This window comes from Corvus hawaiiensis, chromosome 28 (genome assembly GCF_020740725.1).
Source record: "Corvus hawaiiensis isolate bCorHaw1 chromosome 28, bCorHaw1.pri.cur, whole genome shotgun sequence".
Classification (NCBI taxonomy): domain Eukaryota; kingdom Metazoa; phylum Chordata; class Aves; order Passeriformes; family Corvidae; genus Corvus; species Corvus hawaiiensis.
The window spans coordinates 4,928,625-4,947,403 of record NC_063240.1 but is presented as its reverse complement, the minus strand read 5'-3'; the positions used below and the strand labels follow the sequence as shown (position 1 = coordinate 4,947,403).

At 65.4% G+C, this 18,779-nt stretch overlaps 2 protein-coding genes across 6 annotated transcripts; one reads left to right on the top strand and one right to left on the bottom strand.

The window, feature by feature from the left end:
• Window positions 1-5: 5 nt before the first annotated feature.
• PALM (paralemmin) lies at window positions 6-15,630 on the bottom strand. Of its 5 annotated transcripts, none has more exons than XM_048288242.1 (9): window positions 15,462-15,630; window positions 8,514-8,562; window positions 7,422-7,502; window positions 7,201-7,331; window positions 5,899-6,016; window positions 5,721-5,742; window positions 5,395-5,484; window positions 4,223-4,354; window positions 6-2,881 (listed from the first exon to the last, which is right to left on the bottom strand). In XM_048288242.1, exons 1-9 carry the CDS (start codon window positions 15,464-15,466, stop codon window positions 2,316-2,318), a joined length of 1,194 nt encoding a protein of 397 aa, XP_048144199.1. In that variant the 5' UTR covers window positions 15,467-15,630; the 3' UTR covers window positions 6-2,315. The 5 variants fall into 5 exon arrangements, with proteins under 5 accessions (XP_048144199.1, XP_048144200.1, XP_048144201.1 ...); XM_048288243.1 differs by having other exon boundaries at window positions 5,395-5,457; XM_048288244.1 differs by lacking the exon at window positions 4,223-4,354.
• Window positions 15,580-18,557, top strand: PRSS57 (serine protease 57). The gene is made up of 6 exons (XM_048287552.1): window positions 15,580-15,828; window positions 16,165-16,693; window positions 16,799-16,952; window positions 17,134-17,278; window positions 17,782-18,042; window positions 18,126-18,557. Exons 1-6 carry the CDS (start codon window positions 15,580-15,582, stop codon window positions 18,303-18,305), a joined length of 1,518 nt encoding a protein of 505 aa, XP_048143509.1. The 3' UTR covers window positions 18,306-18,557.
• The last annotated feature ends 222 nt before the right edge of the window (window positions 18,558-18,779 follow it).

Genomic DNA, 18,779 nt, shown 5'->3' with positions numbered 1-18,779 from the left:
CAGGCTGGTTGTTCACACAGTTTATTTGCTCGGTTTGGGTGTTTTACAAACAACGGGGTGAGGGGGGGTGGGATGGGGAAGGGAAGGGAATTCAAACGGCTTCGGCACAAGTGAAAAGCTCGGGGGCACGGGAAGTGCACTTCAGCAGAGCCGGGCAGGGGACACGAGGGCTGTGGGACGGGGCAGGGACGATGCCAGGCCCACCGCCCGCTCCTCTCACACCCCAGCCCCGGCCCGGGGGCCTGGTCCTGCTCCCCGCCGCCCCAGGGGCCGGATTGGGCTGGGGGTCAACGTCAACCGCGGGGCAGGGGGTGCCAAGGGTGGGAGGGAGCCCCAGCTTGGGGCTGGGGAGATTGCAGGGCCCAGGGTGGGATGGGGTGGGTGGTGTTGGCCCCTGACATGGGATGGCAAGAGGTGACATTCCCCCCAGGACTATGGGGGCAGATGCCCTGTGGCACCCAGCCCGTGCCCTGCTCTGCAGCAGTGGGGCTCCAGCAATGCCCAGCAGTGGACGGGGCAGGAGAGGCCCCCCCTTCCCTGGCAGTGCCCTCCCAAAGCCCCCCTTCCCCAGCTCTGCCTCTCCCAGAGGCTATGGTTGCCCAGCTGGGGTTTGGGACAAGGGTGGCACCACGAGCCCCCTCACTCCCCCAGCCCTGCAATGACTCTACTGGGGGGGAAAACTGCAGCCTGGGCGGTAACTGGGGGGCAACTGGGATGTCATGGGAATGGCGGGGGTGTCACTGCTCACACAAGGGGAATGTGGAGGAAGGAAGGCCTTGGGGGAGCTGAGCCCCATCCTTGGCTGCTCGACCAGCCGTGTCCTGGTGGGCTGGGCAGCATTGATGCTGCTCCACTCATGTTTTGGGGGATCCCTGGGGACTTGCCCAGCCTCACAGCAACAGGTACCCTCTCACACTCAAACAAGGATCTCTACCCTGGCTGGTGGCTCCTGGACAAGTGTCTGGGCACTGCCAGCCCGGCTGCTGCAGCTCAGGGGCAGCTGATGTGGGCACTGGGTGCCAAAAACAACGCCGCCCCCCCCCCCCCCCCCCCCCCCCCCCGCCTGCCCCAGTTGGTCTCAGTGAGGAGGAAACGCTGGTGCTGGTGGTGAAATCCCCACTGAAGGGCTGGGGTGTGCGGTGGGGCAGCAGGGAGGCTGCCCTCTGTGGGACACCGGACCCCTGGCAGCTCCCAGTGCCAGTACTGGGGTGAACTGGGCTGCCCCACTTCCCTGGGGGACCCAATGCTGCAGCCCAGGACTCCAGAACGCGGCTCTGCGAAGCTGCTGCTGCTGAGCGGCAGAGGCAGGAAGGGGATGGGATGCTGGGCCACACTCCTGCTGCCACCAGGAAACACGGGAACCCCCACCCCATTCCTGTCCCACAGGGCTGGGCCCCGCCGCATTCCCTTTCCTTCTCTCGCTGCTGTTGCCCCAGGGGGACACGAGCAGTGGCCACAGCACAGTTCAGCCCCCTCGGCTGGCAGAGCCCAGCGGCACCGGCCGGCAGCTGAGACAGAGGAACGGCTGTCACTGCCAGGACCAGAGTGACGGGCTCCAACATGTGAAGCTGAGCCCGGGAGGAGCAGAGCAGGCCTGGGGACAGACTGGGTTGACCCTGCAGGAGCCCCGCGTGGCCCCAGCCATTACCACAGCCGAGTATCAGGGAGCTGCCCTCGAGGCCCTTCCCTTGCCTGGACGCGCTCCGTCCTTGTGTGAGGAGCCCGGGACCACAGGGATGAGGACGTGAGATGGAGCAGAGATGTCCATAGGCAGCCAGGGGGGAACAGACCCAGGCCTTTCCCCGCTGGAGAAGCGGATGATGGAGGCACAGAGGGAGGGGTTGGCACGGGGCTGGGTCCGATGCCCACCATGGGCTGGGCTAAGAGTGGGTCCCGCTGGTGGCGGCTCCCGGGGAGTCATCTACGGACACAGTGTCGTCCTCCGACCCCCTGCCCGGCGGCTCCATCCTCCGACGGCGAGTGGGACAAGGTTGGTGACACAGGGAAAGGCCTCGGTGCTGGCAGCAGGTGGGGATGAGGCCGGGCCGTGGTGGGGTGGGTGCACTGTGGGGCGGGGGGGGGGTCACTAATAAATTACCACAGGCAGCGCTGGTGGGGGGCAGCGCGGGGCTGGCATCGAGCAGATGGAGCGAGCGTTGCCACGGCCGTCACTCGCCGCTGCCCACTGCGGCCCCATTGGCACCATGTTGGATCTCCCCGGTTCTGCAGAAAGAGGGTCTGTGTCCGGTGGGGGGGAAGCCCGGTGTGCCGGGCCTGGCGAGCAGGGGCCGGGGTGGAGGGGGCTCGGCGGGGGCTCACATCACCGTGCAGCACTTGCAGCGCTGCTTCTTCACGTCTGTCTCCTGCTCGGCCTCCTTGGCATCTGTGGCGTTGGCACCCGGCTTCTGCCCGCCCGCACCCTCCTCGCCCAGCGGCTGCGCAGCCGCTGGCTCCAGCGCGGTGCCGTTGGGCGGTGTGTGGTCCTTGTGTGCCGGCTCCGGCTTGCTCTCGGCGTCCTCAATCACCACCAGCTCTGCCTTGATGGTGCCCTCCAGCCCCAGCACCTTCTTGGTCTCGTTCTCATCCTCCACGTTCTGGTAGCCCATGAAGATCATGGTGACGGGCTGCTCCTGGCTGGGCTCCGTCCCCTCGCCTGGTGGCACCTTCGCTTGCAGCCCCGTGATCTCCCGCCGCGGCGTTGGCTTCTGGCTGCCCGGGGCGCTGCCACCCCCCATGCCAGCCTTGGCTGGGGTCTGGCGCCCGGCAGCTTCGCTCAGGGTGGCCTCGTCCGCCTTGTGCAGGAGCTCATCGACCTCGGAGGAGCTGAGGGGGTGGGCCCCGTTCTGCAGGGCCCCGTCCTCGGCGGTCACTGCATGCACCACTGCGGGGACAAGAGAAGGGAGGGTGAGGGGGGCTCAGGATGGGGGCACAAGATGACCTGGCAAAGCTCCTGCTGGCATGACCCACTCAGCCCCGGCTCTTGTGTGGTCAGGGAGCAGCCCCTTCCCCTCTCCAAAGGTCCTGCCATTGAGGCTGGGACTCCCCACAGCATCCCAACCCTCCCCTCAGTGGACCTGCTGCCAGAACCTCTCTCATCACCTGGCTCCTGCCTGACAGCAGCCAGAGAGACCAAAATAAAAGCCCAATGCAAGGAGCTGTTCCCGAAGCCTCAGGCTCAGTGAGCCCTGCGGGAGCCGCGGCCATTTGCCAGGCCACTGACAGCCGGCCAAGCTGCCCATGGCGGGACGGCGTCTGCTGGCGCTCGGCTTGGCCAGAGCTGACGTGACACTGTGTACCAGGTCACCCCTGCCCCTTCTGAGACCTCAGTGATGCTCGGCAGTTGCTGCCCCACCGTGTTCCCACCACCTCCTGCCACATCCACCAGGACCACTGCATCCGGTGGCCCTGTGCCCAGAGGAGCCGGGGCTCTCCCACCCCGGCGCGCTGTGCCGGCTGCTTGTGGCACCGGAGGGGGAGATGTGCGTCACGGCCAGAGCGGCCAAGGGCTTGTTGCATTTTCCACTCGACCTGGGGCATGACGTGATGGTCAGTGCAACTGCCTCAGTGGGCAGCCAGCGAGTGAGGGACAGTGGCCAGCCTGGCAGGGCCAGCACGGCCATGGCCACAGGGAGGGGGTTGAACGGGAGCGCTGTGCTGAGTTTTCCTTGAAGAGGTGGTTGGTCCACTCAACCACCACAGTTCCCAGTAAGAAGCCCCACTTCCATGGTTGGTCCTTGCCACCACGATGGTCCCTTGGGTTTCACCAGGCCCTTTGGAGCAGGTTCCCAGATGTTCCCAAAAGCAGGAGCTGCAGAGACCAATCCCTGCTGCTGCACTTCCACCACACCCGTCAGCCACGCTCCCCGCTGCCAGCCTGTGGGACAGGCCAGAGCGGTGCTAGTGCACCTTCCCTGCCCACAGGACAGGTTCCTGAGTCTTGGACACAACAGATCCTCTTCTCTGCTCTCCAGCAGTGCAGGGTCACGATGTGCAAACCAGGGCTGGCCCACCTGGGCCATCCACACTATGCTGCCACGACGATCCTGCGATCCACTGGACTGCAGTCGGTGAGGGATTGCCCTCATAGAGCTGGTAAAGCTGTCAGGAGCAGCCCCCACACTTCCTCACCCTGCTGGGTGCCCGCTGGGATGTTCAGGTGGCCGCTCCCTTGTCCCCTGCCCTTGACTCCTGCCAGCGGCCAGCGGTGTGGGCTGGCCCGTACCTTTCAGCTCATCCTCGTACACTTTGACTCCCTGCAGACAGTGGTTCTGGGGGAGCATGGTGGTGCTGGACAGGACCTTGGTCTCCCCAGTTACTCTGTCCTTCTCCACTGTGATCTCCACCGAGTACATGGCTGGGACACAAAGAGGACAGCGCGCGTTACAGCGGCCCCGGCCCTCCCCGGCCCTTGCTCTGCGGCTGGCGGCGGGACGGCGCGTGGCGGTAGCGCTGTGGTGCTCAGCAGGGCTCAGCAGGGCTCAGCAGGACTCAGTGGTGCTCAGCAGGGCTCAGCGGTGCTCAGCAGGGCTCAGCGGTGTTAGCAAGGCGGCAGCGAGGAGCGGTGAATGGCAGAGGCGGGTGCGACATCCCCGGCACATCCCTCCTCCCGGGACCCGCGGGACCGTTGCCATCCTGGTGCTGCTGGCATCACCTTACCTCCACGGCTGCTGTGGTTCTCGGGCTGAGCCATGTCCATCTGTCCAGCCAGTGAGCAGTGCTGGCCATGGGGCCCAGGCTGGGAGCCAGGTTCGTGCTCACAGAGGTGCAACCCCCACCGAGAGTGCTGGCGCTGGGACAGCCCCTCTGCCCCCATATGGGATGGGTGATTCTTGACATCTCTCCTTCCTGCCAGTCCCTGCCAGCAGCGGGGTCCCCTCAGCCCTGTGCATGGTGCTTAGCTCCAAGGATCCCAAAACAGGCTCTGCTCCATGCTGGTGCTGTGGTCTGGTCTGAGCCACTGCCCCAAACCAGAGCAAACCCCTCCAGCAGCAGAGGCGGCTGCAGCCCCCCCAGCTCAGGCAGCCTGGCCCTGTGTGCCCTGTAGCTCCCTGTGGCAGCAGCCCCAGGGCCTCGCACAGGGTCAGCCGTGCTGGCAGCCAACACTGCTGCCTCACCCCTGCACAGAGAAGCTGCAAACAGAGCAGGAAGGATGAAACTGGAGCAGGGACATGGAATGGGGCTGAGGTGGAGAGGCCCTGAGCCACGAACCAACCGTGGGGTGGAAGCAAAACCAAACCCTGTGATTGCAATGACGGATGTTCTCTGCCCTGGGCTTGGAAAGGCATCGAGCGGCACGGCAGGGAGCGGCTGCGGTGGCAGCGAGCCGAGGGCGGTGCGGAGGGGAGGGGGAAGCAGCCTGGAAGGAGTGCTCCTCCCAGGGCAGTGGGCACCTACCCGCCTTCATCATGTCACTGCCTTCCACTGCCTTCATGGGGCTGCTGGAGACCCTCTTGTCAGCTGGAGATGGAGAGGAGAGACGACCCCCTGAGCCAAAACGATCGCCTGGTGTGCCCATGGGTCAGGCCCCAGGGAGAGCAGCGTGTACCCCTATGGCTGGTGCCTGGGATGGGCTCCCCCGCCGCAGGACACCACTGCCCGGGAGGGGACTTGGGGACAGGGCTCTTGTCTGTCTCTCCCCACCCATCTGGCCCCAGCCTTAGGGCAGCAGGAGGGGATGGTTGGCGCTGAACCACGGCTGAAGGGAATCAGGATTCACCTACCCTTAACTGTGCCCAGGGGACTCTGCAAAACAGAAGGGAGAGGTTATAGAGTTGCTGGGACCCGCCACAGACCCGCTGCCTGCACACCCACCACCCACACACCCACCCATCCCCACCAGGGCCAGGGACCCCGAGCCCACTGCTGGCAGCCCTGCCCATGGGCAGCAGCCGTGCCCACCTTCTGCGCGTTGGGGACAGCCTCAGCCTTCTCCTCCTTGGCTGCTGCCTCTGCCAGGTTCTCCTTGGTCGAAGCCACTGAGCTGCTGTTCTCCAGCGTCTCCAGCTCCTTCTCCAGCCTGCAGGGAGAGTCAGGGCTGAGAGGCCGAGGGGAGCGTGGGACAGGTAGCTGTGGTGCAGGCAGCCACAGCAGACCTGTGAACACAGGCCAGTGACACAGTGCGGGGGAGAGGAGAAACACAAATTGTCCCCGGGCTCACGGGGTGCAGGGAGAGACAGGCTCTGGCATGGCTGTCACTGTCTCTCTGCAGGAGAAAACCCAACGGGCTCAGCACCAAGTGGATGGCAGAGACCCCGCCGTGGGCACTGGGCAGGGGGACTGACCCCTGCACACTTGTGGTCCCTCACTTGGTGGCCAGAGCGAGGCTGCTCCATCATCGTTCTGCTCCCGCACGTGTCACCCAAAACCTGGTTGAGCTTTCCATGAGGGCAACCTCCTGTTTCCAGCCACAGCCTGGCAGCACAGCCCCACTGGGATGCAGCAGAAGTCCGGGGAGTCCCCATGCATTGGCGCGGCAGCAGCTGCCCCCGGCAGAGCTCCCCCGGGCTCCTCACACGGCGCCGGCGGAGGAATGCACCGCGCCATTAGCCGGACACAAAGGCCCCTTCGTGCCTGACCCTTCTCTGCACCGATGCTCGGTAATTAGCGGCACCACCGTGACTGATTGCATTCCTGCTGCGCTGCCGGGACACCTCCGAGCCGGGGCTCCGGGCCCCCGCCTGCGGCTGCCCAGGGACAAGGGGGCTGGGCAGGGGCTGAGGCATCTCCCTCTCAGGCTCCCCCCCTGCCCCTTTTCAAGGGCTGAGCCACCACGATGGGGACGGAAGGCTGTGGGAGGCAGCACCCTGCCATCACGGGGGCTGGGCACCAAGCAGCCCCCCGGGGATCCCAGCCCGAGGCCCCCCACCCTGTGGCTCCCACTGATACCTGACGCAGAGGCAGAGCACAGCTGGGGATGTCCATGCTCAGAGGGGCCGCAGGGCTGGACAGGCTCTGGGTCTGGCTGCAGCCCCTGGACAAAAGCTGGCAAGAACCCAGCCAGGGTTCAGGGTCCAGGATGAGCCCTGGTAGCACCGTGGGGGCACCTCTTCTCTCAGCAGCTCCAAGCTCAGCGTACCCTGCCTTGTGCCCAGCACATGGGATCCACCTGAATCTCAGCACCCGCCTGCCCAGGGGTCTCTGAAGGGACGCAGGTTCTCTCTAACTGCACCCCAACATCTGGCTCCACACCTGCCCCATTACCTCTGGATGGTTTCCTCCAGCTCCTTGGTCTTCACTTCATCCTCCTGCATCTGTTTCTTCATGGCCTCTTCCTCCTCGGAGGCAGAGGCTGGGGCCCCCTCCAGGAGCCATCTCTCCCGCAGAGCCTTGGACTGAGGAGCAGAAGGGGGTCACGGTCCTGCCCTCCCCAGCCGGGGGCTCCCCGGCGCAGAGGCAGCCTGGGGGTCCCGGGGGAACCTCACCTTGAGATGCTGCAGCTGCCGCCTGTCATCCTCGAGCTGCCGCCTTTTGTTCTCGATCTCCGTCTGACGCTTCCGCTTCTCCTGGAGGGGCGGGAGCGGCGGAGCCGGGGTCGGCGAGGGGAGGGGATGGGCACCGGGCATGGCCGGGCAGGGAGGAGCGGGGCCAAGGGGCTGCCCTTGGGGACAGGGATTTGCGAGACCAGCCTTGGGAACACCCCACAGTATCACGTCCCTGCCCTCTCCGGGACAAACTGAGGCACTGAGGGCGTAGGGAAATTGGGGCAGAGCCTGGGCTCTGTTCACCATCTCAAAATGTCACCTTCCCCTCGGCCGGCCCCACTGAGCGAGCTGCCAGCGCGGGGGGAAAGAGTCCCCGCGGCCTCTACCTCGTCCGCCCCCCCTCCGCCACCCGTCCTGGGGCTGCTCCAGATCATTTCAGCAGAGTCAGACCCAGCCCGGACGCGTCACCCGGCGCTTTCTCCTCTGGTCCAGAACAATTTGCCCTTTGTGCGGCCGAGATCGGCCGGTTGCCGGCTGGGCTGGGCTGGGCTGGGCAGTGGGGCTGCCGTGGGGCAGGGGTGGGCAGGGGAGCTGCCATGGGACAGCAGTGGCTTCAACCAACCCTGTGCCCTGCTCTGTGCTGGGAGGGGTTGCTCAGCGTGGCCTCCGACTGCTCGCTAATTAATGTAATTACTAGTGCCCATGACGGGCATGGCTGGATAGCACCATCCTCAGCCCTTCCTGGGGAAGGGGGGGGGGGGGGGGAGAATCATCACTCATTTCCCTCACTTGGGGCTCGTCAAGGCGCTGCTTCGTTAATTAAACCTCCCAGCTGCCTGTTGCTTGCTCTGTCCCTGTTTCAACCGTGCAGCCAAGCCGTGCCGGCTCTGACACCCCAGGAAGAGCCCCCACAGGGACACACTGGCACAGGCCATTCTGAGTCCTCATTCAGCTGCTGGGGACCCCCGGTCTGGGGCTGAGCACCTGCACCAGCTCGCCTGCACCTGCACCCTCCTCCCCGCTGGTGTCTGCCCCATGTGCTGCAGGCGATGGCTTGGGGATGTGGGGACGCTGGCCTGAGCAGGGACTCACCGCGATGGCCTGCAGCCTCTCCTGCTGAAGGGTGCTGGCCTCCACGACCCTGCAGAGAGCAGAGAGTAGCAGTGAGGGGTGACACCAGCAGCAGGTGACTGGGACAGCATGCAACCAGCAAACCAGACTCTGTGGCACACAGACAAAGGTTGAGCCCTTCCCTTCCACCGGCCGTTTCCTCCATGCTACCCTTGAGCCAAGTACCCCTCACCTGCATGGCTCCTCCAGGCACCCCTTGGCCCCTGTCCTTCCCAAGTCCCCCGGGACAGGCGCCTTGCCCAGCACCTGGAGGACTCATCTCATCCGGACCCACTCCTGCCGTGGCGCAGATGGAAACCGTGACCACGGAGGGGCTGGAGCGGGACGCTTCTGGCCGCCCCTGCGTTCCAATCTGGCTCACGCTTTCCATTCCAAGCCCGTTCTTGGCTGCTGACACCTTTCCCGGACAGTGACCTTTGCGGGCTGCACACACAGGCACACGCACGCACATGTGCACAGACACACTCAGACACACACATGACAACAGGCTCTGCTCCCGATGGCATCCGTGTTCCAGGCCCAGCACCTGCCTCTGCAGCACGGGCTGCCACAGCCGTGCCAGGGATGCTGCCGGTGGCAGCCGCCTCTCTGGCCCCGCACAGCTCTGCCAGGTGCACCCAGCCCTGGAGTGCTGCAAGGAGGGGTCGTCCCCCATCCCCGCAGCCACCTGCCCATGTACCCACCTTCCTGTGTCCCCGTGGTGTGGTGACCTGGGCCAGTCCAACCAACAGCACAGCCCCCGGGGCCTGGCAAGAGCCCCCGCGCCACGGAGCACCAGGTGCAGGTTCAGTGCCGGGAGCCGCAGCGGGGCTGGGGTGGCTGGTGGGGCCGGCTGGGACCAGGATGCTCCAGCGCCACAGGAGCCGCTGGCTGCTCGCCAGACGGTGCTAACGAAGTGCTTAAGCTGTGGCAGTAATTAGGGTGGGAGGCACTGAGGTATTGTCAGGCGATGGATCATCTCCACTTGCTTCCTAGCAGGGGACAGAGAGGTGGACTACGCGCTCCCAGGAAGGGAGTTTGCCGAAGATGGTTTTATACACAGGGTGGGCTTGGAGTGGTGAGCCCCACGCATGACACCCTGGGCTCTGATCTCACATGCCAGCCACATGTGTGTGCCCTCACACGGGCTTTGCCACAACTCAAACGGGCTCTGCCACAACTCAAACGGGCTCTGCAGGGTGAGAGGAGCCCCTGCCCCCGCCCGCTCCCTCCTCGAAGCCAGCAATTAACTGGGAGCTGCTCAGAGCTGCCGTCCTCCCCTCACCCCACACCCTGGGGATCCCTGCGATGCGCAAAATCCAGGCCAGGAAAACAAACCGGGAAGGTGTCGCTTTTGTGGTGGTTATTTTCGTGCTGTTTGCAGCGACGCTGTGACTGTTCCACCGGCGCAGGCGCACGGCACCACTCGCACACCCGTGTGTCCTGTGTGTCCCTCACCAGCCCCACAGATCCAGGGCTGCCTTTCATCGTGGGCTCCCTCCTGGCGTGGGGCCACAGGTCCCCTCAGTCCAGCCCTTGGCACCCCACACTCGCAGGGCGTTGAACTGGGCCCTGTTTCTCTCTCAGATCTTGCCCTGTTCCATGGATCCAAACTTTTACAGCATTCCTGAAACATTCTGTTCTGCTTTTCCTCCCTCCTCCATCCTCTTTATTTTCCATTATTTGCTACAGTCTCCACATTCCCAGGTCAGACGCCAGGAATCTTCCTGGCCCAGGGAGAGACGCAAAACAGGCTGGATGCCCCTTGCTGCAGTCTCCCAGCCTGCTCAGCCCCTGCCCTGGGGGCTCTGATCCATCGAGGGGGCCTGAGCGGGGATCACCCCGGCACCCCCAGTCCCTGCCTGCTGGGACCAGGCACTGAGGTAGAGGCAGAGGGTCCCACGCTCCCCAACAGCCCCAGCCTGCCTGCCATGACCTGTCTCTGGGGGTCGGTGTGATGGGGCCCCGCTGCCGCCGGCCCTGGTGACTGATGGAGGCGGTTCCCTGGCAATGGTTCCCTGGCAACAGCGCCATGGCAACGGCGCTATGGCAACGGGCGAGTGCCGAGGGGATGTGGGGGGATACTTGTGGTGGCAGAGGGACCAAGGGGCCCCCCGGGGCTGGGACGCCGCTCCTCAGGCCTGGCACCCTGGCAGCACTGGCGGGCCAAAGCCGTGGCATCACTGGGGCCTCCTTAGGGGGTTCTGGTGCTCCCAAATCATCCTGGGTGCCAGGAAGGGCGGGAAGGTGATCCTGGGGCTGCTGAGCTCCTCAGGAACCACCAGCCCAGACAAGGAGCAGGGAGAAGGAGCAGGGACATGGGGGATGATGCCCTGGGAGCTCCCAGCAGCAGTCCCCAGCGCCGAGGCTGGACCCACACACACACGTGAGCGCACACGCGCCCGTGCACGCGCCCACGCTCTCCCTTGGCTCTCCAGCTCTTTCCAGCCCTGCTGATGCTGCCGTTTCCCACCATCACAAGGGAAGCCCGTGACCTTTTGTCTCCTCCCGCCTGACATGAAACAATAATGTTTATTTGCCTTCCTCTGTTTTTTCCCATTAGCTCATCCAAATGTGCGAAGAGCCGTTTCAAGCTGCTCCTCTGCCCTCCTGACCTCCGCTCCCTCTCCACCCGCTCAGCTCCAAGCTGGGGGAATGCAGGAGAGCGCCCTGCATGGGCACCACCCCTGCACAGGCCCCGGGTCTGTGGTAAAGGCGGCAGTGGAGGGATCAGCACTGATTTACAGCACCGTTCCCATGCCAGGAGCCGGGCCCCTCGGCCGGGCCCGGAGAGACGCGGCCGTGGGGAGGCTGCAAAGCTCTGTCACAAAGCCACGAACAGCGGGGCCGGGATCGAACGCCCCCGATGGCAGGCGCGGGAGGGAAGGGAGGGGAGGGGAAGGGAGGGGAGGGGGCTGCTGCAGCCGCCCGGGGGCCGCCATGCATCGACCATGAAGGCAAATGCATCAGCGGCAGCGGCAGCGGCGACGGCGAGGACGGCCAGAAATCGAGCAGCGTGCCCAGCACAGGGTCGGGACCCTGCTCAGGTCCTGGGACGGGGCGGGGCGCTGCTCCTGCCCTGCCCCACAGTGTGGCTGCCTCCCCCTGCGGCTGCTGCATCACCCCAGCGCCCATCCCACTCCTTCCCACTCCTTCCCGTGCTCCCACTGCCTGCGCAGCCCGAGCCATCGCCGCTGTCCGGGGAGGGGACAGGGACGGAGGGAGGCGGGGGGAGGAGATGGCAGCCCCAGGCTACCGAAAACGCAGATGCATTAGAGCAAGCGGAGCTGCCTGATTGATTCTTCGGGCTGAGACGTGGGCTGGGAATGCCAGGAGAAAATGGATCCCATGAATATTTGATGAACGGAGGCTTGGGGAGGGAGTTTGATTGGAAAATTACAGATCTTTCAAACAATGGTTCAAGTGCCCTCCAAACACTTGGGTTTCCAGCTCCCTTCCAGTTAGAGGAGCAAGGCTTCACCAGGAAACTCCCCCCACGATTCATGAATGAGAGTGGAGCTGGCCGCTCCCCACACCCGGCAGCACCAGCTGGCCAGGATGGGCAGTCCTAGCGCTGGCCAGGATGCGGCACCTGTCTCCTGTCACCAGCCATCGCTGGGTTCCTGTTCTTGCGTGGCAGCGTGGTTTTCCACAGCAATGCCATGAACACAGGCACACATGATGTTCCAAGGAGCCAGCAGGAACATGGATCCTGGCACAGGCACCCCTGTGAGCCCTGACACCCACAGGGAGCTCAGTCCTCGGCACCAAGCCCAGGGGCTGGGCCCAACCCACATCCAGCCACGCTCCACCAGGAAACACCTGTCTGGAGCAGGATCCACCCGGCTCCTCTCCCTCCTCCAGGCTCATCCTTGCCCCTGACGGTGGCTCCTGTCTGGGACCTGGGGGCTGCTTGTCTCCGGATGGAGTGAAGAGACTCAGGAATCTGGGCTGTGCCTCCAGCCCCAGTCCTGGCGCCTCCACTCAACCCTGTCCCAGGGCACAGCACCTCCTCAGCTTTCCTCTGGCACCTCCACTGCTGGAGCCCCGGCACGGCTCCCAGCACAGCTCCCGGCACAGCGACAGCCACATGAACCCCCACCCCCCCAGGGAAAGGGGCTGTTTCTGGCCAGGAAGCAGGAACACTGACACCGGCGGCTTCCCAGGAAACCTGCTCCAGTTCCTGCCAGCAAGGCAGGTCCAGCTGAGAGGCCCCGTCTTGCAGCTGAACTCTGAACCCCCATGATCTGCCAGCCCCAAGCAGGGCTGGGTGCTGTTGTGGGGCCATCTCTGGTGGAGATTTATGGCCTCCTCTAGGACAGCTGGGAAGGGTGACAGTGCCGTTCCTCTGGCTGCACACAGAGACAGGACAGACCTGACCCCTTCTGGCTCCCTGCACGTGGCCAGGAGGCAGCGGGGTCTGGCCTGGGTTTCACTTCTCCCTGGATGCCAGCAGAGAGCAGGGTCTTGAGTCCTTTCCCAAAGGACGCACGGGTTATTTCTCAGGTAGAAATCTCCCTCCTTCCCCTGGGTGCAAATGTCAGCTTCGGATCAGGGTTGGGAAGGCAGGACCAGGAGAGCCCTCTCTCCAAGGAGACCCTCAAAGCCAAGGGGAGAGCAGCAACTGAGACAAACCACCAGAGCAGCCAGATGTGAGATGCAGGATCTCCAGCTGCTCATGAACACTTGACAGCAGTGGGAGCAGAGGGCACACGAGCAGCTCCAGTGGGACCAGCCCAGCCTTTACCAGAGTTGGAAAGTTTCTGCCAAACCTCCCTGGGCACCAGTGGATTGTGGCAGCCAGGACCCTCCTCCAACTACAGCTGGTGCCAAGGAAAAACGGGAGCCAAGGCAAAGGCAGCAGTGCCCGCCCCAACACCCGTTGGCTGCTGGGCCAACAGCAGGGCAGCACCTCGCCATGTCCCCAGCTGTCCTGGGACCCTCCTAATCCTCCAGCCCCACGGCCAGGCTCTGGAGCTGAGTGGCTGGGGGGGTTGTGTTGTTTTGCTTTGTGGCTGTGCCCCTCACCCGGGGTCACTCGCGGAGTTTCACTCAAAAGAAAGAGACATGGGCAGGTCCAGTGTATGGAGCGGGCAGGGGAAAGCCTTTGCACCACTCCACGGGTGCAAATGAGGTGCTGGGAGGGTCGGTTCAGAGCGGGGTGAAGGGCAGCGTGTGGAGCACAAGGGCAGGAGCCACCATCCTGTCTGGCACCATCCCCCACCTCCACCCCAGCCCTGGATGCCTCAGGAGAGCCCGAGTCCAGCCCGGCAGCTCCTCACCCCCTCCCCAGGGCACGTCACACCCCTCGGCTCTGCCCTTCCCCTGGCTGCTGCCTTTTGGCAAATCACGCACGTTTTCCTCCCCAAAGAGGCTCTTTCCTGCAGGGACTGAGGAGCCGTGGAGCTGCCCGAAGCCGTGGCCCTGCCTTGGCCAGCTCTCCGGCCCCTCCAGCAGCACAGGGAGCACTCTGCCTCCTCAGTCCCGCAGCTGCTGCACCCCAATCTCCAAAACATCCCCACATCCCCACTGGTGCCCCCAGCTCAGTTCCAGCCCCAAATCAGCCAGAGCCCACCCTGGCCCCAGGACACCCCCACCCCTTGCCAGTGCCCCATGGCTTCTTGGGGCTCCCAGGTGGGAGACAGGCAGTGGCGAGAGGAACCTGTTGAGCACGCGTTGTCTCGGTAGCCAGTGGTAAGTGGATCAGTGCAAGGTGAGGAGCAGAGGGTGGCTGACCCCGAGCTGGCTGGGTGCCCTAGGAACCCCCAGTGCCAAACCCAGGCGGTGCTGGGGTGTTCGCCACGGTGGGGATCAGAGCCACGGGAGGGAAGGAGAGGCCTGGGTGAGACAGGGCCAGCACTGGCTTGAGTACCTCGAGCAGCCACCCAGCCCTATGCCCTCCTGGCACCAGCTGCTGGTGTCCCTGAGGGGCAAAACCAGCACACGGGTAGGACAGTCTCTGACCACAAGCCCCTAGTGGCCTCTGCCTGCTCCGTCCTTCCCCCACTCGCCCGGCTCCAAGCTCCCAGCGACCGGGCAGGGCCCCACCGCAACACACAAAGGATGAGGCCGGGGTCGGAGAGTGTCCATCTGTCCAGACTTCTCCGGTGGGACCCGGCTCATGAGGATCCCCTGGCCACAGCCAGGTCCCTGGGCAGGGGCTGGGGGTGCAGTGCAGGGAGGGGTCCGCAGCTCTTGCCACCCACTCACCCCACCACACGCAGCAGCAACAACAGGTTCAAAACACAAAAATAAACGCCCTCCCCACCCCCCGCTTCCTGCACCGCTGCCAGCCCCGACACCCCCCGCACCCTCTGCACCCCTCGCACCCTCACCGGGGCCTCTGCTGCTGCCCCCCGAGCCGGCGCTCCAGCACCCCACGGCGGGGCAGGGACCAGGGAGGGGCCGCACCTGCTGAGCGGCACTGGGGGGAAGGAGGCCCCGGAATCGGGGTCCCGAGCCCCAGAACCGAAGGGATGGGAGCCCCCGGTATTGGGGTCCTGAGCTTCAGTATCTGGCGGGATATGAGCCCCCAGTTTTGGGGTCACAAGCCCAGGCATTGGGGGGATGCGAACCTCACCCCCGGTTTTGGGGTCCCAAGCCTCAGCATAGGGGGGATACAAACCTCTAGTATTGGGGTCCTAAATCCCCAGAATCAGGGGGATGCGAGCCTCCGGTTTTGGGGTGCTGAGTCCCCAGGAGCTGGGGGATATGAGACCCCAGGTTCGGATTGCCCAGCCCCGGCATCGGGGGTGTACGAGCCCCCGGTACGAGCTCCGTGAGTCGGCGGAGCGAGCTTCCCGCAGCCCCGGCGCGGGGGTCCCGAGCCCCGGCCCCCGCTCCCCCCTCCCCGGTACTGCGGTCTCGGCCGGCGGGGCCCGAGTGGACCGCGGCCCGGTGCCGGGGTCCCGGCGCGGCTCCGGTACTCACTCCATGGTCCCGGCGGCGGCTCCGGCGGGAGTGGGGGGTGGCGGAGCGGAGCCGGCGGCCGCCGGCGTCCCGGCGCTCAGGGCCCGGCGGGCGGCGGCATCCCCGGCGGGGCTGCGGGATGCGCAGGGATGTCGGGACCGCGCCGGTGCTCCCGCCTCCCTCCCGCACAGCTCCGTCTGCCGGGCGCGCCCCGCCACTGCCGCCGCCCATCTCCGGCCTCGGGGCGCGCCGGGGTTTCGTCTGCTCCTGGGGGTCCCAGGCGGGTCCCGGCCCGCCACTGCCGCCACCCATCGCCCGGCCTCGGGGACCCCCGGAGCTGTGGCTGCTGCTGGGGATCCCGAAGCGGGTCCTGGCTGTGCAGTGCCCGGTGCGGGGCGGGTTGGAGGGGCTGCATTCACAGCCGCTCTGTGTGTAACCTGTCAGTGTGTAACCCCCTCCTGTGAATGCAGCCGCTCCACGCTGCCCCACTCCAGGAACCACCGACTCTTTGCTCCCCCCTTTCCGCTCCCCCATTTCCCAACCCAACGGCCACAATGGGCAAACTGCCACAGGAAGCCCTAAGCCACCCTCCGTTGGGAAATCTGCCCGCTGCCGGGCAAGAGCTCTGCACTTGGCTCCAGAGCAAGCCTGGCCCTGCCGTGGGGGTCAGCATGTTCCCCCACTCCCATGCTCCTCACCCCCTGCACCCCTTTTTGCGCTCCAGGTTGGTGCAGAACAGAGGGAGGAAACTGCCCCTCTGCCCACAGCACCATCCCAGAGCCAGTGGGGCTCTGGAGAGGCTGAAAGAGGCCTTGGATGGGAGCACAGCACAGTCCCTGCGTTATCCACGGCAGTCCCGGGGACACTGTCATGTCTGGGAGATGTCCTGGGGCCCCGCTGCTGCCACCTCCCTGCGGAGAGGGGTTTCATCCCACTTAGCTCAAGGCACAAGAGGAGTCAGGGCCGAGAAGCTGCTCCGCTCCCCATCTCCCACTCCGGGGGAAGCCGCACGGAGCTGCCAGGGCCCCCCATCCCCCGAATTGCACAAAGCAGCAACATCCTGAGAGGAGGAAGCAGGAGGGAACTACCCGCCCACATCCCAAGGCTCAGCCCCTGGAGGGATTTAAGCACCCCCACCCCGAGCAGCCCCAGCAGCGGTGGCAGTGGCCCGCTCTGTGCCACCATGGTCACAGCTGGACTCTTCATACTCAGCCTGGGAGGCTCCATCCTGCTCCCAGCTCTGGCCCCGGCAGGTAATGGGACAGCTGGGGTGCTAGGGCAGGCTCCCAGGGTGGGAGATAGGAACCCTGGACTCCCCCGTGGTACAGGGGAGGCCAACGATCACCTGCACCCCCCAGGCACCCAGGGGAGCCAGATCATCGGGGGAAAGGCGGCAGTGCCCCATTCCCGCCCCTTCATCGCCTCCATCCAGATGGACGGGCAGCACGTCTGCGGGGGCTTCCTGGTGTGGCCCAAGTGGGTGATGACAGCTGCCCACTGCCTCATTCCCAGGTGAGCATTGTCCCCACGTGGGACATGTGCCCCCCTGGACATGGTGCGGCCCCTTAGCACCAATAACCCCATCCCAAGGGGTTAAGCTGCCCCCTCCCACCTGTGCCCCCGTGAGTCCCCCAGCCATCCCGCCCTCCCCGATGGCCACAGCAGCGCCCTCTCAGCACCCCCCTGGCTGCAGGCGCAGCCCCTCGGTGCGTGTGGTGTTGGGAGCCCACCGGCTGCAGGAGCCCGAGGCATCCCAGCAGGTCTTCAGCGTGGCCGAGTCCATCGCCCACCCACTCTACAACCTCCGTGCCGTGGACAATGACATCCGCCTGCTCCGGGTGAGTCTGCACCGGGCACCCAGCAGCCGGGCAGAGGGATATCCCACAGCCCTGGGGTGCGAGAGGGAGGTGGGGTGTCCCACAACCCTAGGGCACCGGGAGGGAGGTGGGGCGTCCACGGCCCCGGAGCATCGAGAGGGAGGTTGGGTGCCCCACGGCCCCAGGGCACCGGGAGGAGGTGGGGTGCCCCACGAGGGGCCGAGCCGACACTAGATGTCAGTGCTTCTCCGGAGAAGCAGGACCGCGCCATGGGGTGTGATAGAGGCACTGAGGACACACCGACTCTGTCCGGATCGGCAGCTCTCGGGCAGCCAGTCTCTGCAGCAGACTGGGACCAGTGCAGAGGGGCTGACAGGGAGGGACCCAGCCTCTGAAGAGGGAAGAGCAGGGCTGGGGGGTGTCAGCAGGAGCAGTGAGCTGGGATGCGAGGGAGAACCAGGCAGGAGCAGCTGGGGGGCTCTGCCCCAGCAGCAAAGCTACCCCCACCCTCGCTGCCCACCCAGCTGAACAGGTCGGCCACGCTGAACGAGTTCGTGAAGCGGATCCGCCTGCCCTCACCACACATCGACCTGAAGCCCGGCACTGTCTGCTACGTGATGGGCTGGGGGGACACCTCCAACTTTGGAGACCAGCCCACCGAGCTGATGGAGACCAACACCACCATTGTCAAGCGGAGCCTCTGCCGGACGCTGTGGAGGGGCAAAGTCTCGGCCAACATGCTGTGCGGGGCCAGCCGCAACACCACGCTGCAGGGCGTCTGCGCCGTGAGTGCACCCCTGGCCCTGTGCCCCATGCTGGCCCCCACTGGGAGACCCTCAGTTCTCCCTCCCACCCCCTCATTTTGCAGGGTGACTCCGGGGGACCCCTGGTCTTCAAGAAAAAGGTTTATGGCATCGTCTCATTCTCTGGGGAGAGATGTGGGGACCGCCGCTTCCCTGACATCTACACCAAGATCTCCAACTACATTGACTGGGTGCATCACATTGTGCGAGGGTCCCGCCATCGGAAGGGGTGGCTGAAGCCCTAGCGTGGCTGGGAGGGAGTCCGGGGGGCAGGCAGGCTGTGGGAAGAGGGGCCGAGACGTCTCATGGGAGAGGAGAAGAGGGCTAGAACTTCCACGTCCTCCAGCTCTGGCAGGGCTGGGAGCTGATGCTCCGGGTTCCTTGACCCAGATCAGGGCAGGAGCCCCCCTCTGCCCATTGTCCCCCCTAAGCTGCACCAGAAGCCCCTCGTTCATCCTCTCACAGTGGCGACGTTTACCTTCCTCAATAAACCCTCAGTCCCCATCCCACTGCTCCCCCTCTGTGTTTTGGTCCCCCTGACTTGTCCTGGGCACGGGTGGGTGGAGCAGGGGGTACAGGAGGAAGGAAGGGAGTGCAGCCTCCACCCAGGACCAGGCCCTGCCCCAGAGGAGCCAGGATCTGCATCCAGGTGCTGCCACCCCAGCAGCATCCCCAGCTGCCTTCCCGCCGGGGTGTGGCTCCCCATCCCGTCCCACCCC